The 18,756-nt window shown below is 41.4% G+C and overlaps 1 protein-coding gene across 12 annotated transcripts in view; it reads left to right on the top strand.

Moving 5' to 3' along the window:
• Positions 1-18,756, top strand: part of UNC5D (unc-5 netrin receptor D) — a 556,683-nt gene that overhangs the window by 355,622 nt on the left and 182,305 nt on the right. For all 12 annotated transcript variants that reach the window (XM_032329091.1, XM_032329087.1, XM_032329090.1 and 9 more), the window contains exon 4: positions 5,575-5,678. In XM_032329091.1, the coding sequence (XP_032184982.1) occupies positions 5,575-5,678 (104 nt within the window). The remainder of the gene's footprint in view (positions 1-5,574; positions 5,679-18,756) is intronic.

Here is an 18,756-nt window from a genome sequence, read left to right as displayed (position 1 = left end):
GTTTCCATGTTTTTGCCAATAATGTTGCAATGAGCATAGGGCGTCAACATCTTTTTTGAGATAGTGAATTTTATTTCCTTCGGATATATACATCTAGGAATGACATTGCTGCATCCTATGGTAGTTCTGTGTTTAAGTTTTGGAGGAACATCCATACTGTTTTCCACTGGGGCTGTGCCAATTTACATTCCCACCAACAGTATGCAAGGTTCCTTTTCCTCCAAATACTAGTCAACCTTTATCTCTTGTCTTTTTGGTGACAGCAATGCTAACAGGAGTGAGGCGATATCTCACCGTGGATTTGATTTGCATTTATCTAATGATTAATGATGTTGAGCATCTTTTCACACACCTGTTGGCAATTGGTATGTCTTCTTTGGAAAAATGTTTTTCTGAGTCCTTTACCCTCTTTTTAAATGGATTGTTTATTTTGTTGTTGAGTCGAATGAATTCTTTGTGTCTTTTGGAGATCAGCCCCATATCAGACATACGGTTTGCAGATATTTTCTACCATTCTGTAAGTTGCTTTTCTACCTTGTTGATCTTTTAGTTTGCTGCACAAAATGTTTACATTTAATGCAGTACTGAGTGGTTGTTTTTCCTTTTGTTGCTTGTGTTTTTGTTGTCGCCAAAAGTTGTTGTCAAGGCCCGAGGTCAAGAAGTTTTTTCCTCCTAGGTTTTCTTCTAGTCATTGATGGTTTTGGTCATACATTTAAGTCTTTCATTGATTTCTTCTTCTTTGTCGTCGTCGTCTTCGTCTTCTTCTTCTTCTTCTTTTTTTTTTTTTAGGGATTTTATTTGAGAGAGAGCTCGCTCAAGAATGAGTGGTGGGGAGCAGCAGAGGGAGAGAGAGAAGCAGAGTTCCTGCTGAGAGGGAAGCCTGTCTTGTGGCTCAGTCCCTGGACCCTGAGATCATGACTTGAGATGAAGGCAGGCACTTAACTGACAGCTGCCTAGGCACCCCAAGTCTTTAATCCATTTTGAGTTAATTTTTGTGAGTGTTAAAAGATAGGAGTCCAGTATAATTCTTTCACATGCAGTTCTCCAATTTTCCCACCACCTGTAATTGAAGAGAGTTCCTCTCCTCATTTAGTATAATTGGCTTCCTTGTTAAATATTAGTTATCTGTATACTTGAGGTTTTATTTCTGGGCTCTTGATTCTGTTTCATTGATCTGTGTGTCTGTTTCTGTGCTGATACTATATTGTTTTGATAACTGTAGCTTTGCAATGTAATTTGAAATCAAAGTATGGTGCCTGTAGCTTTGTTCTTTTTTGTTTCAAGATTTCGTTGACTTTTCAAGGTCTTTTGTGGTTCCATGAGAGTTTCAGGAATTTTTTTTTTCTATTTCAGTGAAAAATGCCATTGGAGTTTTTATATGGTTTGTGTTGAATCTATTGATGGTTTTGGCTAGTACAGAAATTTTAACATATGAATTCTTCAGGTCCATGATATCATTAGTTAATCTGTTTATTTACTCCTAAGATACTTAGAAAATTATTATGTGTATGTTTTTCTCAATTTTGTTAAAATTCAAAATTTCAACCATGACATATTTAGGATCTTTCTTTTTTTCTTTTTAAGACTATTTTACCTTGTATCCAGTGAGCTCTTTTGCAAACTCAAGTCTTTCTACAACTCAGAGAAGAACTATTATCATTATTAAAATGATGATTATGTATTTTCTTTCAGCTTGTTGTTTCCTTCTAAAATTCCTATTATACTTAATGTATTTCTCTATCTCAATGTTATTTATTTTATTTTCTGGTAAATTTATTATCATTTTATCATTTCCCTTTCACTCATTCATTCAACATATATTTATTAAGGACGTGCTGTGTATCAGATGTTTAGTAGGCACTGGGAACCTGTGGGTGACTGTCCCAGAAATAAAGCCCCCCTTCTGAGAACTGATGATCTAGTGAGCAAAGCAGATAGGAGTAAGCAGTTACAAAAGCTCTGCTATAGGAATTTTATTGGTTACAGAGCTTTTATCTCTTGCCTCTAAAACCACTGCTTTACAGTTTGTAAAGCTGGGGCTGGGGACTTCTTTGCTGGATCCCGGCTCCCTACAAGGTTTCACCAGCAGGAGGTGCCAGAGGGGACTGAACAGTGGAAGAGGAAGAAAGGTTGCTGCTTGTTAATTTTCTGCCTAGGTCAGTATCACGAGCCACCACCCCTGCTCCTGGGAGAATTTCTTCATTCTGGAACCTGGAAGTGGCAGTTACTTCTTGTTTCCAGCTTACCATTTCCCCCCAGTACTTCCAGAGCCAGCTTTGTCTGACCCCACAGAAGCTTCAGCACCAAGGTGATGGGCAGTCTTTCTTCTGAAGTCAGGGTCTTGACTTGGCTCCCTCTTCCAAGTTCCTTAGGTGCTAGCACCAATACCCAGAGCTGTGCAGCTCCATTACCCCAAACTCTTCCTTTTGGCCCCCTTGTCCCCCTTTGCCTTTTTAAATTTCCTGCCCGGATCCTCCCTAGTTTGATTTTCTGCAGTATTCAGAATGCTGTTTACCGTCTTCATGATATGTATATTTCTAACTCAGCACTTACGTTGTTTTTTTCTTCCCCCTGCATAGTGGCAGTTTTCTTGATCTCAGATGTTATCCTATTTATAACTCCCTACTCTAGATTCTCAGTTGCTATTTCCTTTTGACTTTAAAGAGCTTAAATTAGAAGTTATCCAAAAATGCCTCTTGTTTCTTGTCTTAGAGGAAGCTACTCAATCTTAGTTCTATGGTTTGCCTCCTTTATTTGTAGAATTCTTTTTATATGGCGGGGGATGGTTTCCCTACTGTGGGAAGTTGCATGGGTTCCTATCTGAAATTTTCAAGCCTTGGAACTAACATAGATGATAAGAATACTTGGTTTTGCCAATTCAGAGACTTAACTAGGTTGGGCGACCTGTGGCGAGAATCAGAGGTAGAGCTGGAAGCATGTACATCTGTGTCTAAGAGTTAATTTCCATGGTTTTTGATACATTTAGTAGCTAGCTGGAATTTTTCAGGTCTGTTTGCCCTTCTTGGGAATCACAAATGCCAGAGCTCTCTCCACCAGGCTCTGGTATAGACCAGGACTCATTGATACATGCTTTCTCCCTCGGTGTGATGGTGTTCGTGGTTGGCTGCCTGTTAGAATCCTGATACAGGACACCGCATTTTTACCCTGACCCCATAGTCTGTTGCTGATTAATCTTTAATCTTTGTATCTCCACACTGAAGAGTGTTAGATGCTTCTTGTTGGAACCCTTCCAGTGATTTCCACTGTCAGTGGGGAAGAGCAAAAGGTTGGGTAGGTCCCTTCTTTAGTTCGGTCCTGGCTGGATGAGATCTGTTAGAACGTTCTCAGAATTTCTTTCCAAGTACCTTTGCCTACATCCCAGGGTCAATACTGGGTTTCCTTTTTTAATATACATATTTATTTCTTTTTTGAGCAGTTGGGAATGGGGAGGAAAAATGATTTCACTCTCATTTTTTTCATCTGCCTCCATATTCACATCGTGGAGTGCCGAGCTGACCATGAACTCTGCATTTTGCTACCTTGCCCATTTCTTCTGAGCAAAGAAAGGCAATGGGCGTAGAAGATGGAGTAGAAATTCCCACCCTCCGTTTTCTGTGCTTCATCCGGTTGAATATACAGTATTTGGTGTTGTCAAAGCTGTAACCATTCTGTAACAGCATGAAGAGAGGCTTCCTTTAGAAAACAAAGCAATCAAAGAAAACAAAATGGCAAAGAAACCAAACAAAAATAGCCACCCAAACTCCACCGTTTCCATCAGCAAAGTGAGTGTTAGCAAAACTCATGCTGGAGTCACCCTCACACGGTACTCTAGGCTGATTTCCGTGCAGTCCTGATGACTAAATGAACGCGATGGAGGAGGCATCTGGGGCTCACAGCTTCCTTGTGGGGAAAGCAAAGGAGACGTGGTGGTCCAGGGGTCCAGGCAGTGGGAGATTTTTCATTGTGGTCTTTACCCACAGTTTCTCACTCACTTTTATCATAAGTCAGGTGACCCTCATCCCCCTTAGAGTCAGAAATTCCAAATCATAAGGGCTATGGCAGTTTACGGATCTCGAATAGAATGAAGATAGCTTTAGGATTCGGGGGGATAGCAGAGGAGAGAGAAGAAGGATCCTGTCCCCTGCCTGCCGTGCAAACCCTGTTCAGATCTTTTGCCTCATATATACTCATGAAGATCTCTAAATGCATAGCACTACTGACAGAAGACATCGGTTGCCTCTGGGAGGGAAAACATTAAGAGCAGAATTCGGAAGAAAGTGGATACATGGATTACTCCGCTTGATATTCACCCAGTGTTTCTGATTTGCTAAAAGCAAGTTTAATGTATTTATACAATTTGTAAAAATGTAACTGATTCCGGAGCTCTGCTCTTTACAGGGAGCATATTTCATGTTATTGTAAGCACTAAAGAAAATTAAATCAATAAATCCACAGCCTGTAATTTGAGATACTCAATTGGAGAAAAAGACATTGTCTGAGAGGGAGGGGGAATCATTTACATCGAGAAAGACTCGTAAAGCTGTCTTCGCTCCAGCTCGACCATCCCACAATTTCGAATGACAGCAAGAGTTAAGCCTGAGGTGTAAAATTATCAAAGGGTTGTGGTGACACCTCAGAACAAAAGCAGAGGCCAACTCCCACTTTGGTTCTTAAAACAGAGGCTCACGTGGAAAGCCACACAAAGCAAAGCGCTTCCTCTCCCAACTCTCTCTGCGTCCTTTTTCCTGGGAAAGTTTGGCTGGTTAGCGGGCAGAGACTGGCTGTCCGGAAGCTCAGTGACTGTTTCCCCCTCGCTGGCATTGATGTTCTCTGTGACCACTGGCAAGCCAATTAACCTCTCGAGCATCACCCTTTCGTGTGTAAAAGGTTAATAGTGCAGCTTGTTTGCAAAGTGCCTCGAGCCTTCCGTGAAGGGCACTACACGGATACCCAGCATCGCTGTTTGACTGGAGGGCCTTGTATTTTTTAATTATATGTTTGGTTGGATGGGTTATAGATTTTGTTGTGGTTGGACATTGCCCCATTCTCCCTGGTTACGCATAAAAGACTAATAGATAATCTCACTCTATTACCATCTTCTGGAGCCCCCTAGAGGGTTAAGAGAAAGGCAGAGGTTACAGATTAATAAGGCATTCTTCAGTTAATAAAAAAAAAAAAAAGTCACGTGCATCTGCACTGCATAATAGCTGTGGATAGCAATTTATTAGGCCAAGTGTTTCATCAGCTGCTAAGCAGATTACGCTGGCAGAGACTCGGGGAATGATGAGTTGCTTTTTGTTTGTTTGTTTTCCTTCTGCTCCCCCACTAAATCTTTTCTCCTTCACGTCAGTGTAGAGCATTAGGAAGTGCCGTTAAGGTTTATTTCCAATGTGCTTGTGAGTATTTGGGAAAACGATTTTCTTCTCCAGGAATTCCTAAAACCCATACTTCTCTGTCTATATCTAGTTTTTGAGGTTAAGCTCACTATTTTATTGTATTTGGAACAAATATGAATAATACTGGCCCTAGAGCAAATTGTCATGGACCTCATACTTTTTTTTTCCCCCCCGTCAGATTTACGGAAAAACTTTGAACAAGATCCACAGGGAAGGGAGGTTCCCATTGAAGGCATGATAGTGCTGCATTGCCGACCACCCGAGGGAGTCCCTGCGGCTGAGGTAAGTGACTCGCAGGACCAGACCTGGTCCCAGGAGGGAGAGTGACATCCTGTGTGGTCTTAAGCAGAAGAGCCTGTGTGTGGCATTCTTGCTGTCCAGATCCATTTGCTAAAGGCAGTGAAGAAACAGTGAAGGAAATTAGTTGGAAGAAGAAATTGTCTCTTGTCTGCTCTGTGGTTGACAGAAAGCTCTTGCACGGTAGCCTGAGTAGGATTTAGTCCGTGTTCTTGATTCTGGTGACCTCAGATGACACAGCTGGCATCTTTTATGTCCTCAGTCACCTTGGATGGTGTGATACACACATTGGGTCCTGGATTACCCTGAACTCTAACAGGCAAATCCACGTGAAAAAGTGCTCAGGAAAGGAGATCAGCCCCTACTGCCAAGTCTCACCGACGTTTGTACTTGTGTCTTTCTTTACTTATGGGACAAATGTTCCCTGAACATTTATTGGGCTATAGGCCCTGTGCTGTCATGGCGGATATAAAAGGCGGATGGAGCCACAGGTCTTCTTCGCAGTGGGAGTCTAGAATCCAGAGTCACTCTGGTTTTTGTTCCCTGCGTGTTTTCTAGAAGGTCTACCATACCGTCTAGAAAACATGCCACCATGTTTTCTAGAGCGTCTACCATATAATTGTCAGTGATGACATATTGTGGTCATAGGGAAGTCTTCCTAAGTCTTTCAGTCTCTCTTAAAAGATATCCTGATAGAGGAGTAATATCGTGAAGGCAGCAGTGGGGGCAGGGACAAGGAAGGACGAGGAACCCTTCCTAGAAATGATAATTTTTCTAAATGGAGGCCTGGGTTGAGCAATAGATAGTCCATGTGGGAAGCTAGGAAACTGTCCTTAAAGCCATGGCTTGTTTATTCATTGAGAAATAGAGATTTAAAAAAAAAGAAAGAAAAAGAAGAAAAGGAGCCTTTGCTTCACATTTTTCACTAAAATTGCTGTGGGATTTTGTAATTGGAAGGACAAAAGAATAGAGAAAGGGGAACGGAAAAACACACACACTTGCATGTTTAGACAGAAAGCATGCTGGGTGGACACTATTCAAAGCTCAAGTAGTTCACAGAAATGAAGTAAACGGACTTGAAAATTAAAGTGAACCTTCCATGCATGATAGAAAATGATTAGAAAGGAAAATGCTTATTTTTAGATTTTTATTTAATGTGAAACAGAAAGATTTTTGATCTTCTTGTGCTCTCTTCTTGCTCCTTACAGAGCGTGCTCTGGCTTCCGGAGTGGGGAGGTGGGGCAACAGGCCATTAAGTGCACAGGAGAATGTGTCCCTCCCCTTCAGGATCCCCCCCCCAGTGTCCCTGGGAGTCTGACCTGGGCATAAGCAGTCTGCTCAACCCACCCCTGAAAATCCCGATTTGCAGATGTCCATGTGGACATGAAATCAGGGGGCGGCGTGGGGGGAGGGCTGTTTAAGTCAGTGCATTTCCCATTCTGCCTTTGACATCATATGACCCTTTTATTTTAACCACGTGTATGTTATTAGGAATAAATTTCAGAGCCAGGCTGGCTGACTTGAAATAGAGGGCCATTCCAAGGAGCATCCAGGCTGAGAGTGAGAGGAAAACTGTGTTCCGTACATTCTGTCTTGTAGGATGATATGGAGAGTGTTTCAGCTACATGGTGGATTAATGAGCTATTGTGGGGCCCTGACAAGCATTGATAGCATCATCATAATGCAAGAAAGCATACCAATTCCATACACTTGGATTACCCAGGAATGTATGAGTTGGATACTACCTACATCCACACACCGATATTCACAGCCCTTTTAGCGTGCAATAGCTTACACGGTCGTTATTACCACCAACATCTGTGTTTTTGCTGAAGGGAGGGCAGAATAAGAGAAGAAAGCTGAGCGAGAGAAGGACAAGGATAGGGAAGGAAAGGGAGAACACGCAGACCCTTCTAAGTGGGTCTCCCCGGGTGGAGATGCCCGCCCCTGCCCGTCACACGATCTTCAGATCTCCAGCGGCACTCCACTCTGCATTCTGACCTCGCACTCAGGTGACTACCTGTAGTTCATGATTCTCCAGGATGGCAGTGACTGGGAACTCTGCTTGGAAATTGATCACTTACATCAATATTGTCACCGTAAAATACTGCCCTGTATCTTCCTTGAGTGGGGACATTCTTCCCTTTCTGCCCACCTGCTGTGGGGGCTGCAGGATCATCCCTGAATCCTGGCAGGACCCCTGGTGCATCAACTGGTCTTGTCCTGCAGTAACATGTGAGATCTCCTCCTTGGCACTTTGAAGACCTGTAAAAGTACTTCCTCTCTGTGAGGTAGAACTTCCTAGGCAACTAACTCCCCTGTACGAGCACAGAAGGTGGTTTGGAGAAGCATAGGAAGAGCTACCATGTATAGAATATCCCCACGTGCTGGGCACTGTGTTTAGTACCTTCTCTGTATTATTTCATTTGATTTGCCAAAGAGATGCCAGAAAAATATAGGGGTTTTCATGTCCTTTTTATAGGAACTTATCCAGGCTCTCAGATCTCAGGAAGCCAATCTAACCTTAAAGCTCAGATCTTTTTTTTTTTTCTTCTCTCTAATATTTTTTGTTGGTTTTTCATGAGCCTGTGGGTTCAGCCAGTTTCCTCAAGCCTTTTTGAAACTTGAGAGCCCCTCAGCCAGCAGTAACCTTTCTGTTTGCAATAGTCCTGGACTTTCAATCCTTAGAAATGGATTTTTCAGGGTAAAATTTCTTCTAGCTAATATGCCAATCTTAAACCTTGTGTAAATTATGTTCTATTGTTTGAGATAGGTAATCCTGTGGTGAAACGAAGAACAGCGCCAAATGAAAAAAAATGGGGGTTTTGGGAGCTCAGGGGGGCAAGGACCCTGGGTTTGATATTTCCTATATCCTAGGAGATAGGAAAGTACTGGATGTCCAGACATTCAGGGAGGAGGCCATGGAGGAGAAGAAAAAGGGACATGTAAAACGGGAAGGGAGAGATCCTAGGGTAATATCGACCTTCATTACATTTTTCCTACGTGTGGCATTGGCCATGACAGATCCCATTTTCACGAAAGGTCAGGCTCTATCACTTCCCAGTTCTGTGACCTCTACCAATTTACTAGCCACCGTGAACCTCAGATTCCTCATCCAGTAATAGGAGCCATGCTTTTTCCTTGTAGGATTGCTAGGACACAAAGAAGGAAAAGAACTTGAGAATATGCAAAACAGTTCTTAGTACCAAAGACGTAGTAGAGATCACGCACTTTGATTCTCAGAGAAAATGTTAGAGCTCCACTGTGGTTGAAGATCCAGATTAAAACTGAGACTCTTAAGATATCTGACATATTTTCAGCCCCAAGAGAAATTCGAGAGCTGCTAAGACCATTCTCTTTACCCCACACCGCCCATGACCTCTGCCTCCTGCCTGAGCCCTCTGTTCTTACTTCTCAAGCTCATCCAAGGACAAAGACACGCTCTCCACTTCCCTCTCTTTTTATCTATCACACGGAGGAAATAAATGGTTATTAACAGAAGCTGGTGACTATGCATGTTTGTTCACCTCGCTTACCCCTTGAAGAGCCTAATGTATGGTATCATTAGTAGTAAAACACTTTACAAAAAGTAGCATACGAACTGGAAGATTCTCACCAGATGCATTTACACACTGGTTTAGATGAAATAACAGGTCACATGCTCTTTGCAAAATACCTGAAATGTGAACAGATGATAATTCAAGTTTTTCTAAATGCCGTGAGCTCCTCCTATAGTTGGGTGTATTAGAGCACGTTTGTCTCTCTCCTGTTTGAGGTTCCGTTTAACCTTAACCTTGGGACAGTTCTAACTAAAGAGAGCAACTTTAGTGTTTGACACTTGTTGTTTAGCTAAAACGAATTTGCTCTTTTCAAAACAATTCATTATCCCACACTGCACTTTTTTATACTCCCCAATTAAATGGAAAATCTATCTTTCATAAAAGTTAGAAATTATGTCCAATGAAAATCCGACATTTTAATGGTTTTCCACAGATTAAAATTGTAGAGTTCTCAATAAACCCTGATTTACTGATGTTGGCTATAAAATGGTTATTGCTGTTAATAAAGCCTGTAAATCTTAACAGGTTATATTTGCCTTGGACAATAAAACTTGCCATAAAGGCTTAGTGTCTAAGGCTAATTCTGCTCACATCAAGGTAAACAGCCTACTCAAAATAATTCAAGGTCTTTGAGACTTAAGGCCCCAAAGCTAAGCAACTGGCAGAATCTAGCCTTGAGCCATTGCATGCCAGGCACTGTTCTTGTTTCTACCTCACCAAGGAGTCAGGACGGTGCTGGAATTAGAAAATTCAAGAAGGTCAGGGGCCTTAGCGCAGTGTGGTTAAGAAGAAGGTTCCCTTCTTGCTGCTGGGCACCAAATCAGTTTCGTCATTGACTGATGATTAGGTTGGAACGCTTGTATAACAAGGGGAGGTTCCAGGAGTGGAACGGAAGAATGTATTTTCTGTTTCATAAATTGTGTCAGAGTCCTACGAGTATAAGAAGCCAAATTATTGGTGGGGGTTTCGGAGGGGAGGCGGGGGCAGGGATCTGGGGGCAGGAGAGCCTTTCCTTTCCAGAGGCCCAGGTGGAAATCAAAGGAATTTTGAGAACCTCTATTCATCTTGGTACATTTGGGCCATTTGACATGTTTTCTTACATTTGTGGAATATTTTTGGATCCCCTTTTTAAGGTAAAAGACAAAAAAGAAAAGCGGATTGTCTACTCTTCTTTGCGGTTAAGTCTCCCATGAGTCTGGTGTTCTTGAACAGATCGGGAGGAGATGTGAACAGTGTCACGCTTTTTGGACCGTCAGGACATTGCCGAGGGACTCTCCCTTTCCCTACAGTGTGGTTGAACATTTTCCTGGCTGCTTGGCACCTTGGCCTGTCTCTTTGGCTTTCCTGGAGGCTCTGGAAACTACTCATTTTTTTAATCAAGTCCTTGCCTGCATACACCAGCTAGAACAGGTTTGTTGTTTGCAGTTGAGAGACTGGACTATTACAGTGCACCTAACATGTATTTAAGGATGCCTTTGAACCACACCTCCAAGTGACCTTTGGAATAGAGCAAGTCACTACAAGCTAAAGTTATGGGACATTAATATCTTTTCTCTTTAGCTATAAAATAATCATTATCTGTAAAAGTTATGGGATGTTAGTATCTTTTTTCTTTATCTGCAAAATAATTATCTCTAATTATTCCTGATGTATAAACAGTGAAATCCACATCCTTTCTATGACTCATTTTAAATAATTTTGCCCAGACTCTTGGCAGCCAGCTTTTGAAGCAGAAGCCCTTTGCCCTTATCCCCTGTGAGGGTGTTCTTAATGAAAGGTTCATTTGTTTCAAATGTGTTCATTGGCATAAAAGCCAGGAGAGAATCTTACGACATTGAACTGTTTAATACAAGAATCACTAGACTATTGTGTTTAACCTCAATCAAACAGACTATGAAATGAGGACTTTATTTTTAAAATAAGATTCTTAATAATCCACTAGAGAAATGTTAAGTGAGGTGCCCAAGTTCTGAAGCAATGAACCTCAGGTATAAATAATTAATCTAATTTGGTGCAGCCAAAGCAGAGAGAATGTCTAATAGTCCAGATAAACTTGGCTTTGAGGAGACTGACAATGAGGACCTTTGCAGAAAGCCACATTTGATTAGAATGTATAATATTGTAATAGAAACCTAATGGACTCTTAAGAAAAGAGAATGTTGAATTGGTTAAATACTAGTAATTAAGTGCCAGTAAATTACTTCTCTAAAAACATTTCTGCCAAAAAAAAAAAAAAATTGCTGTAGTAGGAGAGATAGGAGAATGAAGTTAATATAAGTTACTTAAGAGGTGACTGTCTACAGCCCAAATACCCTCATGGTTAAAACTGGTCCTTAACTAAATCTTATTAATGTACTGACTTTTACCACATCCTTATCTGGGAGGCTCTGTTTCTTCACTGAGGAAGAAAAGGAGAGAAGACATCTGAAGTTCCTGATTTGTATTTATTTCCATCTTTTCTTCTCGTTCTGTATTTCCCTGGAAGATAGAATTGCATTTCTCAAAGCCAAGGGCAGGGACCCACAATGAGTTTGCAAAGGTTGCCTAGATGCTGGTCTTGCCTTCCTTTTTCTTTTTCTCTGCATCTCCTTGGTTAGCTGCACACACCCCATCTCTTTCTTACCAAGCACTACGCTCTTTTATTCATGGTCCTATCTCTGTGTCTCCCCAATTTCTCCTTGCCTGGAATGCCCATGACTTTGGACATCTATCTATAGCATGCGTGGTCTTGGAGGATCCATCTTCACCCAGGCAGTTTCTGACTCCTACCTTGGCCATCCCAGCTGACAATGAGCTCTCTTACATAGAGACCCCTAATCTGATTGGTGTGGACTGCTCAAGGAAAGGCAGCATCTTCTTCCTCCCTCTGAAGACTTCTATAGCATATTGCTTTGAAGGTTTTGTTTTCTCTCCCCAGCCCAGTTCCTCTGTATTTACCTTTTCATGACTGTTTGTCTTATCTCCTCAAGGTAATTCTCCTCAAGATAGGAAATGCAAATTAAACTTTTCATTGTCCTTTCCCACCTCCCTTAGCTGATTAACACAAATGCACCTAGAAACATAGTAGATACCTGGCCAGTGTTTGTAACTTAATGGTTGAATATTTACACAATGGCTGTATGGTACATATAAGAATAAAATCTTTGGGGGGGGAGGGAAGGGGCAGAAGAAGACAAAGAGAGAGAACCTTAAGTGGGCTCCACACTCAGCAAGGAGCTGATGTGTGGCTCTGTCTCCTAACCCTGAGATTGTGACCTGAGCCAAAATCAAGAGTCAGACACTTAATCAACTGAGCCATGCAGGTGCCCAAGAAGAAGCTCTTAAATTTAAGCTCTCACCTTAAAATTTACATAGATCTTCACGTATATTGACTTATTGGGTTCTTAAAGCTACAATTTGTAGGTAGGCAAATATAGAAGTATCTCTGATATTTATTTATTATTGAACTGTAGTTGACATAGAATATTATCTTGGTTTCAGGTACGTGACATAGTGATTCAACATCTGTATACATTAGGAAGTGATCTCTACTATAAATCTAGCTGCCATCTGTCCACATACAAAGATGTTATATATTATTAACTATGTTCCCTATGCAGTATGTATCCTTGTGCCTTATTTATTTTATAACTGGAAGTTTGTACCTTTTAATTTACTTCCTTGATTTTGCCCATCCTTCCACTGACTCCTCTCTGGGAAACACCAAACTGTTCTCTATATCTACGAGTCTATTTCTGTTTTGTTTTGTTTTGTTTTGGTTTGGTTTGGTTTTAGATTTCATGTATAAATGAAATCATACAGTATTAGTCTTTCTCTATCTGACTTATTTAGCTTAACATAATACTTTCTGGGTCGATCTATGTTATCACAAATGGCAAGATTTTACTTTTTTTTTTTTTTTTTTAATTTGACAGATCACAAGTAGGCAGAGAAGCAGGCAGAGAGAGAGAGGAGGAAGCAGGCTCCCCGCCAAGCAGAGAGCCTGATGCAGGGCTTGATCCCAGGACCCTGGGATCATGACCTGAGCCAGAGCCAGAGACTTTAACCCACTGAGCCACCCAGGCATCCCTCACTTTTTTTTGAATGACTGAGCAATATTCCATTGGAAATATATATATATATATATATATATATATATATATATATATATATGTATATATATACACACACATATATATAATGTATTATATATGATATGTAAAATATATATTATATAATTATTATTATAGCATATATTTCATACATAATATATTTTATTATATTTATATATAAATATATATTTATAATATATAATTATGCATGGTTATATAATATTACATATTATATTATATTATTATATAATACATATATATGTGTGTGTATATATATACATATACCACATCTTATCCATTTATCTACTGGACACTTAGGTTGTCACCTTATCTTGGCTATTGTGAGTAATGCTGCAATGAATATAGGAGATACACATATCTTTTCAGTTTAATTTTTTTTCCTTTGGATAAATACCCAGAAGTGGAACTGTTAGGTCAAATAATAGTTCCATTTTTAATTTTTTGAGTGCTAACCTCCACACAGTTCTTCCCAGTTGCTGCCCCATTTCGCATTCCTACCAACAGTATGTGGCAGTTTCTCCACATCTTCTCCGAGACTCGTTATTTCTTGTCTTTTAAATAATACCCGTTCTAAGTGGGATGAAGTGAGACCTCATTGTGGTTTTGATTGGCATCTTCCTGATAGTGCGTGGTGTGTAGTGTCTTTTCATGTGGGTGCTGGCCGTCTGGGTCTCCTTTGGAGAAATGCTTACTCAAGTCCTCTTACCACTTTATAATTGGATTGCTTTCATTTTGTTTGTTTGTTTGTTGTTGTTGTTGTTTGATGTTGAATTGTGTGAGTTCTCTTTATATTTTGGATATTAGCCCTTTATCAGTTATATTATTTGCAAACATGTTCTCCCATCTAGTAGGTTGCCTTTCCACTATGTTCATAGTTTCCTCTGCTGTGCAAAAGCCTTTTAGTTTGATGTAATCTCATTTGTTTATTTTTGCTTTTGTTGCCTTGGCTTGAGGAGACAGATCCAAAAAAGTACTGCTTAGACCAATGCCCAAGAGCTTACTGCCTATGCTTTATCTAGGAGTTTTATGGTTTCTGGTCTTAAATTCCAGTCTTTAATCCATTTTGAGTTTGTTTTTGAATATGGTATATGAAAGTTGGCCAGTTCCATTCTTGTACATGTGTTGGTCCAGTTCTCCCAACACCACTTACTGAAGAGACTGTCTTTTTCCTATTGTATATTCCTGCCTCCTTTGATGAGCACTGATCATGTAAACTTGGATTTATTTTTGGACACTCTATTTTATTCCATTGCTCTTTGTTTCTGTTTTTGTGCTAGTTTTGATCACTATTGCTTTGTAGTATGGTTTGAAATCTGGAAGTTTGTAATACCTCCAGCTTCGTTTTTCTTTCTCGAGATAGCTTTGGCTGTTTGAAGTCTTTTGAAGTTCCATACAAACTTTAGGATTATTTATTCTAGTTCTGTGAAAAACGCCATCGGTATTTCAATAGGGATTGCATTGAATCTGTAGATTGCTTTGAGTAGCGTGGGCATTTTAACCATATTAATTCTTCTCAATCCATGAGCATGGCTATTTTTCCACTTACATGTGTCATGTTCAGTTTTTTTCATTAATGTCATAATTATCAGAGTACAGGTCTGTCACCTCCTTGGTTAAATTCACTTCTAGGCATTATACCTTTTTTGATTCACTTGCAAATGAGACCATTTTCTTAATTTCCCTGAGAGTTCATTATGCAATGACTCTATTTACAGAGTCATTTATTCTGATATAAAGTGGTGCAGAAACTACTGTATAGCTAACATTTATTGCATATACACTCAATGTCCGACGCAGTTCCCTGGACCTTCCTGACAGCTCTCTGAGGTAGATGCTGATAATCTGCCAGTTTTATAAATAAGGATACTGAGGCTCGGACAGCCTTAAGCACCTCACTGGAGGACACAGTTGCTAAATGACTGACCCAATCATTGAACCCAGGTAACCTGGCTTCTGAGCCTGTTCTCTTAAAATCCATCTGATGAAGCTTCTCTATGTGTCGGACATTGCACGCTGGTTAAGATCCATGCCTGGCATTAACTAGACCACCATCTCATTTCATGCATATTATAGCTAAAAGTATTAAGTAAGATAATGGCATCTGTAAATACATATGTGTGGCCCACTCGCAAGCCTATTGTTGCTTTTCCAGTTGCGGTGACACCCCATCTCCGGACAGCATTGGAATCTGCATTGTGTTCGAGTTCTAGAGATGGTTTTGCTGAGTGGCTCAGTGCCAGTGACACCTTTGAGTGGGCTTTGATGGGTGTAGAAACCCTACTAACAGAGCATCTCTTTATCCTCCTCTTCATTTTTTTTTCCTTTGACAAGAAATGACATCCTTTATCCTTTCAGAAATATAAAATTTGCATATTGTATTTAAGGTTTCTCAAATTGGAAGAAGAAGCAAATGGATCAAGAGGGAAGGCGGTTTGGAGGAAAAATCAGAAGGCTAGCAATCAGTCAATCAGTAGTACAAAATTTAAAGGAAAACACATAAGGAAAGGAAATGTATGATTTCTAAATTAACCTAATGAAGGCGGAGAGCCATTTCTCTGTCCTGCGCTTTTTTCACAGTTTAGCGGCAATAAACAGTCTTTATATCCTGAATTATGCAGAAGTAAAAGCAGTCTGGGAGGCCTCCACATAAAGCCGCGGTTCTGTAATTCAGCAGTAATGCTCCATGGACATGAATCAAGAGCTCTATCCCAGTCCTGCTGAGACAGCATGGATGTTCACGTGCCTGGGAAGCACAGCACACACCATCCTGATTCACTTAGCCAATGCCTTTGTTTTGTAGGCAGACCTCATGAAAACAGAAACACCGGGCCGCCCCTGTAATCAGCTTCTCCGGGTAATCTTTTGCCATGATCCCCAAATCCTGCCTGCTGTCTGTAGGGTCCTTTTGGGGAGACAGTGACGCTTACTGGAATGCCTTTTTGTTTTTAGTTAACTGTGGGGGGCTAAAAGGTACATCAGCTCCCCTCTCCCCCACCTCGGGACATCTTTCACATAACCACCCGTAAAATAGAGCGTGCCTCTTTTGGCTTCATGGGGCAGGGATGTGCGGACTGAGCACCTGCCTGCAGGAGCTGCCAAGCTACCCCTCTCCCACCAGCCTGACTGCAGCTGTACTTCAGTTCCAGAATCTGAGCCTGTGGAGAGAAGCCTTGGTGGCCTCTTCCGCCGCACTGCATGGCACTCAAACGTCACTTCGTAAAGTCTAAAGGGGCTGCGATCTCCCGTACAGCCACCTTAGGTTCAGTGCAGTGAGTACACTGCGTGAAAGAGAGTGACTTACTGAGATTTGGGTCTATCAGTTAAACTCCACCCCCTCCAAAAAGAAAAGAAAAAAAAATCTCTTGCCATGAGGAGTTTTGGTTTAGATATAATGAGTCTTTCTTGACTCTGGTTTAGCTAAATTGGGCCTGTTCTTTAATGACTAATCTAGTATCAGACTTAGAGATCCGGCCGTCTGTCTGTCCTTCCAGTGGGATCTCTGTAGACATGTGTGTCACCCGTGTGCCGTATTCCTCACCCTCCGTGCACTCCCAGCCCTGGTGCCCGCTAGTTACAAGCAATGCTTTAAACCTTGATTTCCGTGTGCGGGAAGTGTCAGACAGACGATTCATGTGCTGGCTCAACAGTATCATTTGGAGATCACCTTCAGGAGGCAGCTCCGGCATCCCACTGCAGGGCAGGGAAAGAACGGACCGGCATCATACTGATCCTCCCCCCACCCAGATTAGACAGGAGCAGTCACTCTGGGGCATCACTTCTGTATGAGGCTAGGTGGTCAGTTTAATCTTTCCTCTTCACATTGTCATCTGTGCATGGCATTTCCTGTGCATGCCCTGAAATGCCATTGTTACAGATCTGGGTATGTTTACTTATTTATTTATTTTTATATATTTATTTATTTTTGACAGAGATCACAAGTAGGCAGAGAGGCAGGCAGAGAGAGAGGAGGAAGCGGGCTCCCTGCTAAGCAGAGAGCCTGATACGGGACTCAATCCCAGGACCCTGAGATCATGACCTGAGCTGAAGGCAGAGGCTTAACGCACTGAGCCACCCAGGCGCCCAATCTGGGTATGTTTAGAAAAGGTAAAGGATTATGTGGTAATGGACATTGTGCATTTGCCTGGGGGGGGGGGGTGTAAAAAGTGTCTCTTTCTTCAGAGCCCAGGAACTCACATTCTCATTTTTAATTAAATCAGTCAAACAGGAGGCAGCAGGAGTTGGTGCTATCGAGGGGTAACAGTAGGAAAGATGATAAAGCTAAGGGGGAAAAGAAGCCCCAAAGTGGAGATGGGAGCTATATATGATGGATTGTGTTTCTATGCAATGGCATTCAATATTGTGTTTCGCCAAGATACTAGGCTCCCCATTAATGATCATCTTCGTTAGTTACCATGTATCGAGGACCACATGGCAGGCTCTCTGCTGTAGCTTCTACCGTCTGTCATCCTATTGCATTCTCTCAGCTGAATTATCATTTCCATTTTATGGATGTGAAAACTGACGCTTAGGTGAAGTTACTTCCCCAAAGCCCCTCACACAGTAAGGGGCCATGTTTTCTTTGATTACAAAGTCCAAATCTTGAGATAATGCAGGTGTCTCTTGTTACTGACCATATGCCATGCATTTGGTAAGCAAGGAAGAAGAGATCCCAGCAGGGATGTATCTGATTCCAGTATTGAGTCCTATAGCTCATATCACCCTACCCACCCGTGGGTGCTGGGTCAGCTTTGTGGTATCGGGTATCAGAGCATGACTTCAGGACAACTCGCGGACAATCTCTTGTGTGGTCTAATACAGCTTTAATCTCCTCCTACTTTCACAGACGGCTTCTTTGTCTCAAGACATCCAACAGTATATGAGAGACGGTCTTTATTCCTGACTAGCTCCAGCAACCAATAACTGGGATATAAATATGTAAATAATTATCTAAGATCATATACTCCCTATTAGAATAACAACAATAAAACAGAAGGTGTATAATTATTTCTGTTGGCCAGAGTGGTCAGCCAGGACTTGGCAAAATATAATTCCCATACAGGTTTGTGGAGGATGAGGAGGAAATCATTGCATGGGACATTCTGAGAGCAAGATCAGGATGGTTAAAAGCACGCAGCTGTGAAATAGCCTGGTTGGCCGGGAAGTCCAGCTGGTTTTGATTTGAGACAGCGTAAAGAACACGTGGGAGAATGACTGGGATAGAAACTCTAGGTCATAGGGAGGGGTCAGAGGAAACCTTGTCGGCCATCCTAAAACACGGGCTCTGCTCCTAAGTGGTGGGGAGCCCCTGAAGGATTTGAATCCGAGAAGTAAGACACCAGATTTATTTGCTCGTGTGTTTTCTCAGTGTCCGTATTTGATTTTTTTTTTAAA

The sequence above is a fragment of the Mustela erminea genome, chromosome 21 (genome assembly GCF_009829155.1).
Source record: "Mustela erminea isolate mMusErm1 chromosome 21, mMusErm1.Pri, whole genome shotgun sequence".
In the NCBI taxonomy this organism is placed as follows: domain Eukaryota; kingdom Metazoa; phylum Chordata; class Mammalia; order Carnivora; family Mustelidae; genus Mustela; species Mustela erminea.
This window is presented reverse-complemented; position numbering and strand designations above follow the sequence as displayed.